The 13,145-nt window shown below is 61.1% G+C and overlaps 1 protein-coding gene across 1 annotated transcript in view; it reads left to right on the forward strand.

The window, feature by feature from the left end:
* FOXK1 (forkhead box K1) overlaps positions 1–12,882 on the forward strand; it is a 72,971-nt gene extending 60,089 nt beyond the window's left edge. The window contains exons 4-10 of the mRNA XM_032394093.1: positions 527–683; positions 1,238–1,384; positions 2,015–2,208; positions 4,512–4,678; positions 4,768–5,052; positions 5,891–6,115; positions 6,696–12,882. Of these exons, the coding sequence (XP_032249984.1) occupies positions 527–683; positions 1,238–1,384; positions 2,015–2,208; positions 4,512–4,678; positions 4,768–5,052; positions 5,891–6,115; positions 6,696–6,961 (1,441 nt within the window). The 3' untranslated portion in view covers positions 6,962–12,882. The remainder of the gene's footprint in view (positions 1–526; positions 684–1,237; positions 1,385–2,014; positions 2,209–4,511; positions 4,679–4,767; positions 5,053–5,890; positions 6,116–6,695) is intronic.
* The last annotated feature ends 263 nt before the right edge of the window (positions 12,883–13,145 follow it).

Genomic DNA, 13,145 nt, shown 5'->3' on the forward strand with positions numbered 1-13,145 from the left:
CCACCTCCGATTGGCAAGGCAGCCCCGGAGAGAGACAGCCAGTGTGGGCCGCAGAGGCCGAAGCCGAGGGCCCGTCCCAGAGGTCCTTGAGCCCTCTCTCAGGTCCTGTCTTCCCAGCCTTGGCCCACGGCGCCCTCGTGTGGACAGTGAGCACGCTCAGCCCCGCCTGCCTTGCGGGTGGTGCCCTTTGGGCCCAGGCTGTGTGCGGTGGGGAGCGGGGCCCACTGGGTGGCTGCTGTGTAAACCTGGTTCTCAGGACCCACAGCTCCCACCGCGAGCAGAAACCGCTGCTAGAATACCACGCATCACACTGGCCACGCATGGACGCGAGCTGTTCTCTGGTTGCACTCGGTCCGTCCTTGATCGGTGGCGAGATGTGGCGTCATGACAACACACGGAGGAAAGGGGTCGGATTTCCCTGTGACCCTGCATCGCCCAGCATCACCCAGCTAGGTCCTGACATCCTGTGACGTCAGGTTCTCCTTTTCAGGGTCATGAACTCAGGACGTGTCGTTTCTCTCCGCAGTGTTCCCAACTCCTGCCCGGCCAGTCCACGTGGGGCCGGGTCATCCGGCTACCGCTTCGTTCAGAACGTGACCTCGGACCTGCAGCTGGCCGCAGAGTTTGCCGCGAAGGCCGCCTCGGAGCAGCAGACAGACACGTCCGGGGGCGACAGCCCTAAGGTGCCAGGCCTCACGGCGCACGTGGCACAGCATGGGCGCACACGGGGCTGGTCCGGTGGGCGCGGCGGGCCTGCGGGTGCCGGCGTGAGGAGGGGCTGCGCTCGGGGGCCGGACGCCGGCCCTCCGCCGGAGAGCGCACTTTGCTCCTTCACTGACGTCGCCCCTAGGCCCCGGGGACACTGCCCTTTCCCGCTCTGCACCTCCTCCGTGGTCTGTCCTCGTCCCATGCGTGGGGGACAGGACGGTTTCAGGGTTTTTCCTTACAGCTTTTGTATCTTAGTTCACGCTCCTCTGATACCTGTCTTTAAGTCAATTTGCAGAGGAAGTGAGAAGTTTCAGAACTAAATTATGATGAAAATCTGGGGCCGGAATGGCTGTCCCTCGTTGAGTGCACGCACATTGGCGAGACGGGTGGCGGTCCCTGGGACTGAGTTCGGTGTGCACGCCGCTGCCCTCTGTCCTGATCGCTGGGGCCCTCTGCAGGAGCGGGGGTGCACGGCTGGTGGGGCTTGCAAAGCCTGCCGGGGCTAATGGCGCGCTGCCTTTGTCCTCAGGATGAGTCGAAGCCGCCGTACTCGTACGCTCAGCTGATCGTGCAGGCCATCTCGTCCGCACCGGACAGGCAGCTAACACTAAGCGGGATCTACGCCCACATCACCAAGCATCACCCTTACTACCGGACGGCTGAGAAAGGCTGGCAGGTGAGGGCCGAGCCCGGGAAGCTGGGTGCCCAGCCCACTGTCGCGGAACAAGGGAGTCAACAGGCAGGTCATTTTCTGTGGGACAAACAGAGTGGTCCAGGGATGTCTCCGCTGATGGTGGCGCATCTGAACTCAGCGACTGGCCCCAGGGAGTCCAAATAGCCTTCTCCCCCTCCGACGTCCAGAGAAGGGAGGGTTAGTTCCTACACCTTGCGGTGTTTTCACACTTACCGTGCCTTCCGATCCTGCGCTGTGTTGGAAATGGACCATGCACGTGTACCGGGACCATCACACCTCGTGTCACGCTTGTTCTGGGACGTTCTCCCCATGATTGCTCTTTCCCTCTGGCCAGTTGACTTAGTAAGAGTTCTGACCCACATACTCCTAGGCCGTGGCTTGTCTTTCTGTTTCACTTTTTCTACAAGGAACGCTGTGCTGGATTTTGTTAGGAAAAGCCACCACTGTGCCTTTGTACTTCCTGGTAGAATCCAGTGACCTTGACACCCCCTGAGCGCCCTCGCCAGCGCGAGCGCTGGGCTGTCCCATCACCTCTGGTCTCATGTCTGTTAACGTTCAGATGCAGTTTGTTTTCTGACTTGCTAACTGGCGAATATCTCTTCTTGCCCACAGAATTCAATCCGACACAACCTCTCTTTGAACCGTTACTTTATTAAAGTCCCTCGTTCCCAGGAGGAGCCTGGGAAGGGGTCTTTTTGGCGAATAGACCCTGCCTCAGAAGCGAAGCTCGTGGAACAGGCATTCCGAAAACGGAGGCAGAGGGGCGTCTCCTGTTTCCGCACCCCGTTCGGGCCTCTGTCGTCCAGGTAAGCCCCTGCTCTGCTCCTCGGTCAGCATCCTGGCTCCCCCACACGTCCGCATTCACGGGAGCGTCTTTGGCACGGTAAACGCGTCACCTTTGTGTTTTTGAGCGAGACGATGTCAGGACAGTAAAGTTAGTAGGCGGACCACAGGCTGCGCCTCGGACGTGTCCGTTCTCAGAAGCCGAGACACAGGCAGTGGTGGGAACAGACCCTAAAACCAGAGAGGAGTGGAAGGGGCCTGCAGGGTTCTGTGGAAGCTGGCAGGGGGACCGACCGAGCAGCTCTGGTCGAGCTCAAGCTCGCTGTCATTAATGAAGCCGACGTCGGGATGTGGCCTCCGTCTGCCCTCTGGTCGGGGCCCCTCCCGCTCCATGCGCGCGCGGCCAGCCCGGTCCATCGGGCCGAGCTGCACGTGGACAGGCCCAGAGGTCTTCCCAAGGCCACCAGTCCAGGCAAAGCATGGGGCAAGAGAGGGCAGATGCTCTCCGTTGGCACCTGGTGCTTTCCACCTCGTCGTGTAGCAAATGTGATTCCGTGAAAGGCTGCTCAGACGTCCAGAAATGTCTGGTACAGGGTCTGCGGTGGTTCTCGGTGCCGTAGCCAAAGTAGAAGTTGGAACAGAGGTGACGGTCGTACTGGTAAGGTAGGAATTCAGAACGTTTCAGCTGAGCTCAGTTTCCAGAACACCACACTGCTTGAACAGGGCTTGGAGAGAAATGTTGCTAGAGTAGCTGAGTTTGCTAGGGCTGCAGTGGGGGCCTACAGGCCTGGCGGCCGGCCGCGCCTGTCTCACGCTTGTGCGGCCAGAGGTCACGGTGGCGGCGGGGTGCGCGCCTCCGAGGCGTGAGGGCGTCTGCCCCAGGCCTCTCCGGCGCCCCTGGGCTCGTGCAGGCAGCTCCCTGACCTCTGCCTTCATCTCCCCTGCCGTTCTCCCCGAGCATGTCGGTGTCTCGATTGCCCCTTTGAGGACATCGGTCACTGGGTTAGGGACCATCCTACCGACTCCAAGGTCCCCTTGTGAGGCACGGGTGACTTCTGGGGACACAGTCCCACCCATAACAGTGACCGCCATGACATTGCACTTGTTAGATCAGCCCGTCGGCCGGCTAGGGGAGCAGTTCCGGGGCTGGCTCTGTGCGCCCAGCATTGCCCAGGGAGCCCTGATAAGGGGTGTCTCTGGAGGACGACGAGGTGGGCCCATCTTCACGGTCACTCTGGGAGTGAGGGACACAATCTCGTGAATCTGCATAGTGGCAGGCAGGAAATTCTTGGGCCCAGGAGGAAGCTGTGTGAGCTGTGTCTTAAGGAGAGGGAGGGACTCTCATGGCTGCAGAACCTGGAATTTTTTAGGAGGGAGGCAGTGGGTGTGTTTGTGTTGGGTGGGAGGCAGGTAGGAGGCAGGGTAGATTTGGTGCAGAGTTAAAGAGGGTCTGCCAGGAATTTGGGCTCCTGAGGTCAGAAGGAAGGCTGTCATGGGCTTGGGGGCTGGGAGGGACCTGGGCGTGAGCAGACGGGCTCCAGGCCTGGGTGGGAGGCAGACGAGCCAGCTGAGAGGTGGGAGAAGCAGGAGGACTCGAGGGCAGGGGGGCGGGGGAGGGTGCCAGGTCTGTGCCCGAGGAGACCAGGGCGCCCACAGCACCCCCGTGTCTGGAGAGGCAGACGGCGTTTACTGTGCTGATGATAACCGCAGAGCGAAGACTGCTGCCCGCAGGCAGCCCAGCGTCCTGCCCTGGAGAGTTTGCGTTGACCCTGGGATTCTGTTCGCGGGACCGTGCGTCCCCACGCCGCGCAGCTGGCCGCTGGCCAGCCCCAACAGGGCACAAGCTGGACCACAGTGCTCTGTTTTAGAACCTAGGCGAACGGTGACGGAGGGAGCAGCCTTCCCCGGACTATTAGCCGTGCAAGCCAAATAGCCGGGCGCCCAAAGCCGATGTGCTCCTTCGGCCGTGGGCCTGTCCTGGTGGGAAATTCGCGCCCATCCCACCAAAGCCTATGTCTTTAACGCTTTCGTGGAGGACCGGCTGGTCCCCTTCAGGAAGTAAGTGCTCTGGGAAGCCACAGATAACGCAGCGTCCTCCCACTTACTGGGCTTAACCGCCCAGTTGCTGTTGCGTTTATCGGGTAGCTCGTTGCCACCGCGGAATGTTATGTTAGTGTTGGAAACACCTCACGAGGACGGAGAAGCACCAGGAAAGGCTGATGAGGCGCCGTGTGGCGTGGATGTTGGCATGTCTGTTTTGCGAAACACCACTTTCGTTTGACCTTGTGTACTCACTACCACGGTCTTTCTCTTGTTCCTTCCGCAGGAGTGCTCCAGCTTCACCCACTCACCCTGGGCTAATGTCCCCTCGTTCTAGTGGCCTGCAGACCCCAGAGTGCCTGTCTCGAGAGGGCTCACCCATTCCACACGACCCTGACTTTGGGTCAAAGCTAGCTTCTGTTCCAGAGTATCGGTATTCCCAAAGCGCGCCTGGTAAGAATGCTCTTGTCCCTCCTCCCGGCGTGCCAGAGCGGAGCCTCGCGTGCCCGCGGGCCTTAGAGGTCGCGCTCCTTCTCGTGCAGGCTCTCCGGTCAGCGCCCAGCCGGTGATCATGGCCATGCCTCCCCGGCCGCCCAGCCTGGTGGCCAAGCCCGTCGCCTACATGCCAGCGTCTCTAGTGACAGCACAGCCGCCCTCGGGCCACGCGATCCACGTGGTGCAGCAGGCTCCCCCCGTCACCATGCTCAGGGTGGTCACCACGTCCGCCAGCTCCGCCAACGGGTACATCCTCGCCAGCCAGGCCTCGGCAGGGGGCGCCCACGAGGCGGCGGGCACGGCCGTGCTGGACCTGGGCGGCGAGGCCAGAGGTAAGGCGGTCGTGCGCTCACCGGGCTGGGCGGGGCACGGCCGTCCTGGGTCTCCAGGACAGAGCCCGGCAGCCTGGGCCACGGGGCGGCAGCGCCCACGTGCTGGGGCCACAGGCCGTCTCTGGGGGCCGATGGTTCTCAGGCTGCCGCCTTTCCTCCCTGCTACTTGCTTTCTGGGGGTGCATGTCCTTTTAAATCCTCACCAATCGTCCTCCAAAGCGTGCCCTCCTTGGGTGGTGGCGCCTCCAGGTGCGCGGCCCCCGAGGTGACAGCCCTGCGTCACGGGCTTGCAGTTGTGGTCTGGAGGGTGATTGCTCTGGAACCTCCAGCCGGGAGTCCTTAAAAGTCACGTAAAATAAAAAGTCACCGCAGATTCCTACGTTGGGCGTCTCGGGCCCAAGGGGTCATGGGGTCAATACTGAAAATGCAGCCAATACGGCGGGAGCCCCGGCGGGAGCCCTTGAGCCGCACACGGTCTCCTGGGCTCACGGGCCTCCATCTGCTGGCCCCGGCAGCCCATTCGTAGCGTCACGATGACAAAGCATTTTGGAGAAAGAAGACCATGGCTCCAAGTGCCGATCTTTTCATTCCAAATAATGTTTTCTTTCTCCGATTACGTTTGGGTTGGTTAAAGTTCAAGGTACTTAGATGTTTTTCTAAAACCCCAGTAATCGTTTTTTCTTGTTTGAAATGTGTTTCATTGGTGGGATGTTTCTTTTGAGAATAGTCGATGCTTCAAAACCGCGGTCCGTTCCCCCCATGAACAGACTTCCTGCTGAGCACAGAGGGCGGGCCCCCCGACAGGCGGACAGGGCTCTGACAGGCCTTCTCCCTGCAGGCCTGGAAGAGAAGCCCACCATCGCGTTCGCCACCATCCCCGCCGCCAGCCGCGTCATCCAGACCGTGGCCAGCCAGATGGCCCCGGGTGTCCCCGGACACACGGTCACCATCCTGCAGCCAGCCACACCGGTGACCCTCGGGCAGCACCACCTCCCCGTCCGGGCCGTCACTCAGAACGGGAAGCACGCGGTCCCCACGAACAGTTTAGCTGGCAGCACTTACGGTGAGGCCCTGTCCACACCTGCTTGGCTCAGCCCCGCCGTTCCGCCCGTGGCGCCCATGGCGTGTCCACTCAACCCGGTGGTCCCCTCACTGCGGCCGGCTTATTGAGCATCTGCGCCCCGCGGGCACTGGGGTCAGGCCGAGGCCCGAGCTCTGCCATGGAGGCAGATGCCCACGTCACAGCGCTCATGCCCCGCTGGGTCAGACGAGAGGTCGGAGGAAAGGGAGGAAGGGAAGCAGTTGGAGGTGGGCAAGGAGGGTGGGTGCGCACGGAGCAGGGGTGCGGCTGCCGGGAGGGTGGCGGGGGTGTTCAGTGTGCGTGGGGTGGTTCAGGGCAGGTGGCCCGTGTTAAGCACCTGCTAGAGGTGAGGGCAGGAGCCCCGGCGGTCTGCAGGGATGTGAACGGCTGCAGCAGAGGAGGTCCCGGTACACGGGGGGCGGGCACCCAGGGGCCGGGCGTGCTGGGAGCCAGGGTCCGCTGTGGCCTACCTGGCCTCGCGCAGTGATCGCGCGTGCTCAGAGCATGTCCGCGCTGGTCCTCACCCGATCCCAACACAAATCTCTTTTTCCTCCACTCCTAGCCCTCACGAGCCCCCTGCAGCTCCTGGCGGCCCAGGCTAGTTCGTCCACGCCGGTGGTGGTCACACGGGTGTGCGAGGTGGGGCCCGAGGAGCCGGCAGCAGCGGCCGCCACCCCAGCGACCCCGGCCACCGCTGCCACCTCTGCCTCTTCCACCGGGGAGCCCGAGGTCAAAAGGTCACGCGTGGAGGAGCCCAGTGGGACTGTGACGGCGCAGGCTGGCGTGATCGCGGCCGCCGGCCCACAGGGACCCGGAACCGGGGAGTGAAGTCACCTGCGTGTGGGCCGAGTGGGATGCTCGCCAAAAGGGATTCTGGAGCCGGGCCCTGACCGCCGGCCTCCTGCCGCCTGTGGACCGTGACGCGGAGGCTCCGCGCTGACCTGCGCACGTGCCGAGCGGACAGGGCGGCCTCCACCCGCCTGCGCCCGGACACGCTCGTCCTCCTTGTTCTGTCTCCTGCCCCTGCTGTGGTTTAAAACAAAACACATAAACAAGTTCAGACAGCTGATTGTACGATTCGGGAATGCTTGTTTTTATTTTCCTTCTCCCTCACACCGTTCTCTCCCAGGCCTGTGGTCGAGGGCTGGATCACGGGCCGACCCGGCCACGCGCAGAGGCGAGGCTTCCAGAGCAGCCTGCGGCCCCGAGGATGGACAGAGGCCTGCACGGGAGGGGCCGGCGGGCGTAAGGCCCGTCAGCCGCGCGGGAGGAGGCCGGAGAGGCAGGACCCGTCAAAGCTCAGACTGCTGCGGGCTTTTCGCCCTAAAATAGTGACATAGAAAGTCTTGGCATTAATCGGGGGGAGGGGGCTCTGGTTTGGCTTTGGACCCCAAATACTTCTTGTCTTGTTGAAACGAATTTTGAGGCTTAATCTTAAATCTGAGGTGAACGCAGAAGGAAGCTTGTGTTTGTGAGGTCCGCATCTGTGGACAGCGGCTGTGGGTCCGGGCTGCGGACCGGCATTAATCCGTGAGGAGTCGCCGCTGCCGCTCTGTCTGCTAACTTCAAGAAAGATCGACGGCGCCTGGATTGGCTTTGGGGGCAGAGTGTTGTCTGGGTGAGGAGCCGGCGGCCCTCGTCCAGGGGCTCCGAAGCCGGGAATCCGTGAGCCCTGCGTCCTCTGCGGGCCTGAGGCCCCAGCGCCTGGACGCCGTGGGACGCACAGCGCTGGCGTGGGCCTCTCCCACCACCACTGTCACCGAGTCACACTCGCTTTCCCGCCGACACGTACCTCCTGCTGTGCGTCCCGCCGTCTCCTGCGTCTGCCGCTCTGGGGCCATGAGCGGTGGCCGCACCGCCCCTGCGCTCGGCTCTTGCGGACTCCGTCGGTCTTGCCCTCGACCCGACGAGTGGCACCGGCTCCCCTGGGAGGAACCCCTGCCCTTGCAGACGCCCCTGCTGCCTGGAGCTGTCACCGGACAGGAGGTGAGCCCGCACTGCCACATTTATAGCCCAGTCCGGGATCCAGATTATAGCTCTCCAGCTCCTCGTGGAGAACGTTCTCAGGAAATGTTAAGCGCGTCTGTGAAAAGTGACTTTAAACTTGGCTGGCCGCCCCGGCACTGGACCCCACCCGGCACAGCAGCCCCAGGCCCCGCACAGCAGTCCAGCGGGGACAGTTTCTCTTCCTGGAAGTAGCCTGTCCTCAGCATTAGTCTCCCCCCAGCAAAGCTGCCTGCCCCTCCCGCCCGAGAGAGCGTGCGGCCCCTGGAAAGCCGCCGAGAGGAGGAGGCCTCGCGGGCCACGTCAGAACGAGGCTCAGAACGAGAGGGAAACCGGGGAACACAGTCTCGAGGCCGTTCGGGCAAGATTGGCTTGTGTGCCGAGCGGCAGGGTTCGTCGGTGGCCGGGGTGGGTGTGACGAGCTGTCTCGCTGCCACATTTGCCGGTCGCCGGGGCCACGTGCAGAGCATCCTCCTGCCTGGCCCGGGGTGACGCCTGTCCTGGCGTCCCTCAAGCCCCGAACCAGTCGTTTTCTATGGCACCAACCTTTAAGTGGGAAAAAAGCTCTTTTGTGAAATCCACACCTGTTGCCTTCAGTGACGTCGGGATGGAATTGGCCGGGTGTGCCGTCCTCGGTGATGAGAAGTCGCGCTCTGTTCCGCATCGACATTTTCTGTTGCTTTATAAACTTTGTCTTTTGCAGAGTCTGGTGTGTGCGTGAGAGGGCATGCGGGTCGGGCGGAGGCCATTGCACGACGCACGTGGGCAGTTCGCCTCCTTGCCGCGGGCCTCACCTTTGAGGGTCTGACCCCAGGGCCTGCCTCCGGCTCACCTACTGCTTCTCCCCCCCCATGGTCATCGTTTACAGGGTCCTTGCGAGGGGGGCTGCCCGGGTTTGCTGGCACCATCTACAGAGAACACGGGACGGTCACCCACGGACATGAGCAAGCCTTTGCCTCATCGGGTCAGTCTGGCCCTGACCCTTTGCTCTCCCAGCTTTTGAGACGTTTTGGTTTCTGCTCCTTTTTGGTGATGATCGCACTCTACTCGGGCAGTGGTTCCATGAGGAGGGAGCGCAGAGGGGTCAGAATGTCGGTGGTGGTATTCTGCCACGTGGAGAGCTCGCGCCTTTTCCGCTCCTGCTGGGACCGAGGAGACCCTGTGGGGTCAGCTCAGGCTGGGCCTTGGGGGAACGGCCCCTCGGGGTTCACAGACAGTGAGCTTCTGGATGGGTTTCTGGTCATCTGCCCAGACAGCAGGCCTGGCCCCTGCCGGCACATGTCCTGGGACGGTAGCCGAAGGCCCAGGGCAGCCCGCGCCTCAAGGAGACGCACCTTACAGCACAGCGGTCTGTGCTCTCAGAGCCGGCCAAGGGATGGTCTCCACCAGCTGGGAAGCAAGAGCACCAGGCCAGACGTGACCCGAGGACTGCGGCCCTCCGAACCTGGCCTGCCTGTGACCCGCCGCAAGCGTGGGTTGTAGAGGGCGGGCCGACCCCAGCCAAGATCGGCAGAAGTGGAAATAGGTCAATTCTGGCGTGGTGCTGGTGTCACCGTGGCCTCAGGGGTCCGAGGACCTTCTCTTTGATCTCCCAGGGGCTCGAGTGTGTGGAGAGGGCAGCCAGGCCAAAGGTGTGCGGGCTTTGGGACGGGCCCACCTCCTCCTGCGCCGTGACCCAGGGCACGCAGGCCCTCTGCACCCGGTGGTACCAGGTTCCTCTTCTCAGTGTCCTGCTTGACCGGTCGCCACGTTTACCGGCACCAGAGACAGGAAAACACCCTCTCTGCGCAGGAAGGAAGTCACACAAGTAACTACTTTTCAGTAGTGTGCCTTTCGCACCAGGTATAGTCTGGTATCGTGTTGGAAGGAGGAGGGTTGTACCCAGAGGTCACGGTGGTGTCACAGGGCCCAGTGCGTGGAGCGGTGTGGGACACACAAAGCCACGGGGGCATGGCTCCTGGCGCCCTAGGGTGGACCTCCTGAGCTGTCTGCATCTTTCTTCCATGCTGAGGCCCTCCCAAGTACCGCGTGCTAGCCTCAGACCGGCCAGTGCAGTGCCGTGGGGAATCAGACCGTCCCTTTTCCATCTCCTCTGTAAATTCTTAAAGGTTACGTGGCCTGCATCCCTCAGTGAGGTTCAGCAGGTGCCGGAACAGCCCCTAGTCCTGCCCCACGCTCCGGGGACGGCAGGACCCATTGCTGGGTCCACCGTGCAGAGTGGCACGAGGCCAGCCCTGGGGTTATGAGGTCCGCGTGCCCACGGCCACGCCTGTCAGCTTCACTCTCCCGCGGGTTCGTGTTTGAGGGTTGCTGCTTTTCTTTTTCTTTGTTTAAGAACCGAGCCAAGTAGAGAAGATGAGGAGGGTTTTCTGGGTTGATAACATGAGTATTCCGTGATTCTCGAGGTGGGAGGGAACGAGTTCAGGGTGGGGGTGTTGCCACGGCTGGAGGGCGGGGATCCCCACTTTGCCTCAGGCAGCCTGACCCCAAAGGGTTCAGTGGGGACCTCCTGGTCCCTCTTCTGCTCCTCGCTGGGACTGGAAGAGGACTGGCTCAAGGCCTCGCGTATCACTGGGTCCGTGCTCTCGCTTCCCTGAGAACGGGTCTCCGTGGAGACCCAGAGTGATGGTTCTGACCCATCTGGACCACCTGCTTCTGCCCTGAGACACAGCCTTGTCCCTGGGACGCCAGAGCCCAGCCGTTAGTGACGGGGCCCTCCTGCATGTCACCCAGGACCAGAAGTTCCACGGAAGCTCCGCCCACCACCAGGCGCTGGCGTTTGCCCTGCATTTTTACACGGGACTAAAATGAAAATCTTCTTGGAATTAGTGAGACTTGGGGATCTTGTGTCTCCGTTATCCTAACTGCTGGTTTTGGCCCTCACCGTTTCAGCCAAGAGTGAGCGGAGCATCTGTCTCTAGGGAGAAACCCCACAAAGCACTTCGTCCAGTCCTGGCACCTGCTTGTCATTGGGGTGCACTTGGGAGAAGCAGGGATCCAGGCGGGGGTGGGGGGCAGCCGCGGGCCTGCTGCACGGGGCCTGCTCTGTAAGAGCCGTGTCCACAGCCTACTTCCTGCAGGTTCTAGTTTCCCACCGGCGTCCCAGGCCGGCCAGAGTCTCCGGGGGGCGCTCTCTTTGCTCCAACCCTGTTATTTTAAGAGTCAAATACAATTAGAAGAATCCTGGCTCCTCCTGCATTCGGGAATCTTGTTCTTTTGATTCATCCAACTATTTATCGATGGTTTACTCCGTGTCAGAAACAGTAAAAGTGCCCGGGAGGGAGCTTCCTAGCTGCAGTAAGGGGGTTTGCCCTTCTGAGCTGTCTCCCAGCGTCACGAGGCGCATGGTGACCCGGCCCCTCAATGCCGAGCGAGCGGGCTGGGCTGGAACGAGGTCTGCGCCTCCGAGGTGGGTTTTCCCACACGAAGTCAATGGGTGTGAAGGATGTTCACCTGGCCTTGTGGTCTCTTAAGCTCTTAGCCTCTAAGTCTCTGTGTTAACTGACCCCCATCTTTTTCTTTTTTTTTTTTTAATCCATAAGAAATGGGATTTAAAATCAAACATTTAAAGTTTGGCCCTTCCCTGTTTCCCTCCCAGCTTCCTTTCCAGAAGGCTTTCTGGATACCCTATATTCTTATTTACAGGGCTCGGTTAGTATTTCAGGGTGGGGGTCGGGGAGGAAAGAGACAAAAGTGCGACCCCGACTCTCGCCTGGATCCGCCGAGTTCAGCCCCACGAGCTGCGCGTGCCCCGCAGCTCGGCCCACGCGAGCTGAGATTTTTTTTTTCCTTACCTGCTGGCAATTCTCCTGTAAAGATAATTTGGGGGGCGGGTGTTAGGGGTGTGTGTGCGCGCGTGTGAGAGCGTGTTTTCTTACAGCGGCTGTCTAAAGTATTTTCTGCAGTACACGTGATAATCAGTGCTTTAAAAGCAGTGGTACCCCAGACAGTGGAAACTAGCTCATGGGATCGGAGGCCCTGCCGTGCTGCCAGTTTCCACCACCCGTGCGCACGTCGGTCCGCGGGAAGCCCGGGGGGGCCCAGACGCCCCGCAGGTGGCAGGGAGCCAGCAGTCCCGTCCTCAGAAAGACGAGAGGCCCACAGCAGCTGGGCCCGCCTGCGTTTTCATTTCAAATGGGATACAGTATTTTTTTAATAAGGAGCCATACTTTTTTTTAAAAGTTTGAGATCTGAATGTGATTTCTAATTGTATCAGACATTAATGTTTTAAAGCTATAACAAAGTTTAAAAATTTCTACTTTTTGTTTTTCATTTATTTTAACTGTCCTTTTATCTATTAAATTGTTGTATGTGGATGGGGAAGTTCGGTTTCTCCTCTTAGCATTTGTTTCTATAACCAGAAATAAAATTATATATTACAGAAATGAGCCCGGGGCTCCGTGTGGTCCTTGGGAGTGGCTCCTGGGGGACAGACGGGTGGATGGGCAGATGGCCCGGACACGCAGCCCCCGTGCGCTCCCTGGACAGGGGGCGCCTGACCTGAGGGGCCGCTGCTGGGGAAGGTGCGCGTTTTCCCGTTGTGCTCAGTAGCCCACTCCTGGGAAGGCGCGAATTGACGGGAGCTGCCCGTGACTTCCTGGCCTCACCGAGCCTCAGCGAGTTCCCTGCATCCGACTGTTTGCAGCCCCAGGGACGGGAAGACCACTCCCCTCTGCCCCTGGCCCGTGGAGCCTCGCCCCGCTCCTGGGCACCAACAGCTCAGCTGGGGGATGCCCCAGGTGACTGCGCCCGTGCACCGCCCGAAGCAGACCCTGGACAGCTGGGGGTCCCTCCTGCCAGCACTCGGCCACATGAGACTTTCTGCCCCTGTGTGCATGTCGTCTCTTAGGTCTTGCTTGTTCTGGGTACTGAGGGCAAAGCGGAGGGCCGCAAGGCAGAGGCGGTCTGCCCGGACGCCAGAGTCAGACTTGATTCAAAGTCCGGCGAGGGCGGGGGGGGCTTTAAGCTGCAAGAAGCTCCATGTCTTCATCCACAGAACGGGCGCCCC

Source organism: Phoca vitulina, unplaced genomic scaffold (genome assembly GCF_004348235.1).
Source record: "Phoca vitulina isolate PV1807 unplaced genomic scaffold, GSC_HSeal_1.0 scaffold79, whole genome shotgun sequence".
NCBI lineage: Eukaryota > Metazoa > Chordata > Mammalia > Carnivora > Phocidae > Phoca > Phoca vitulina.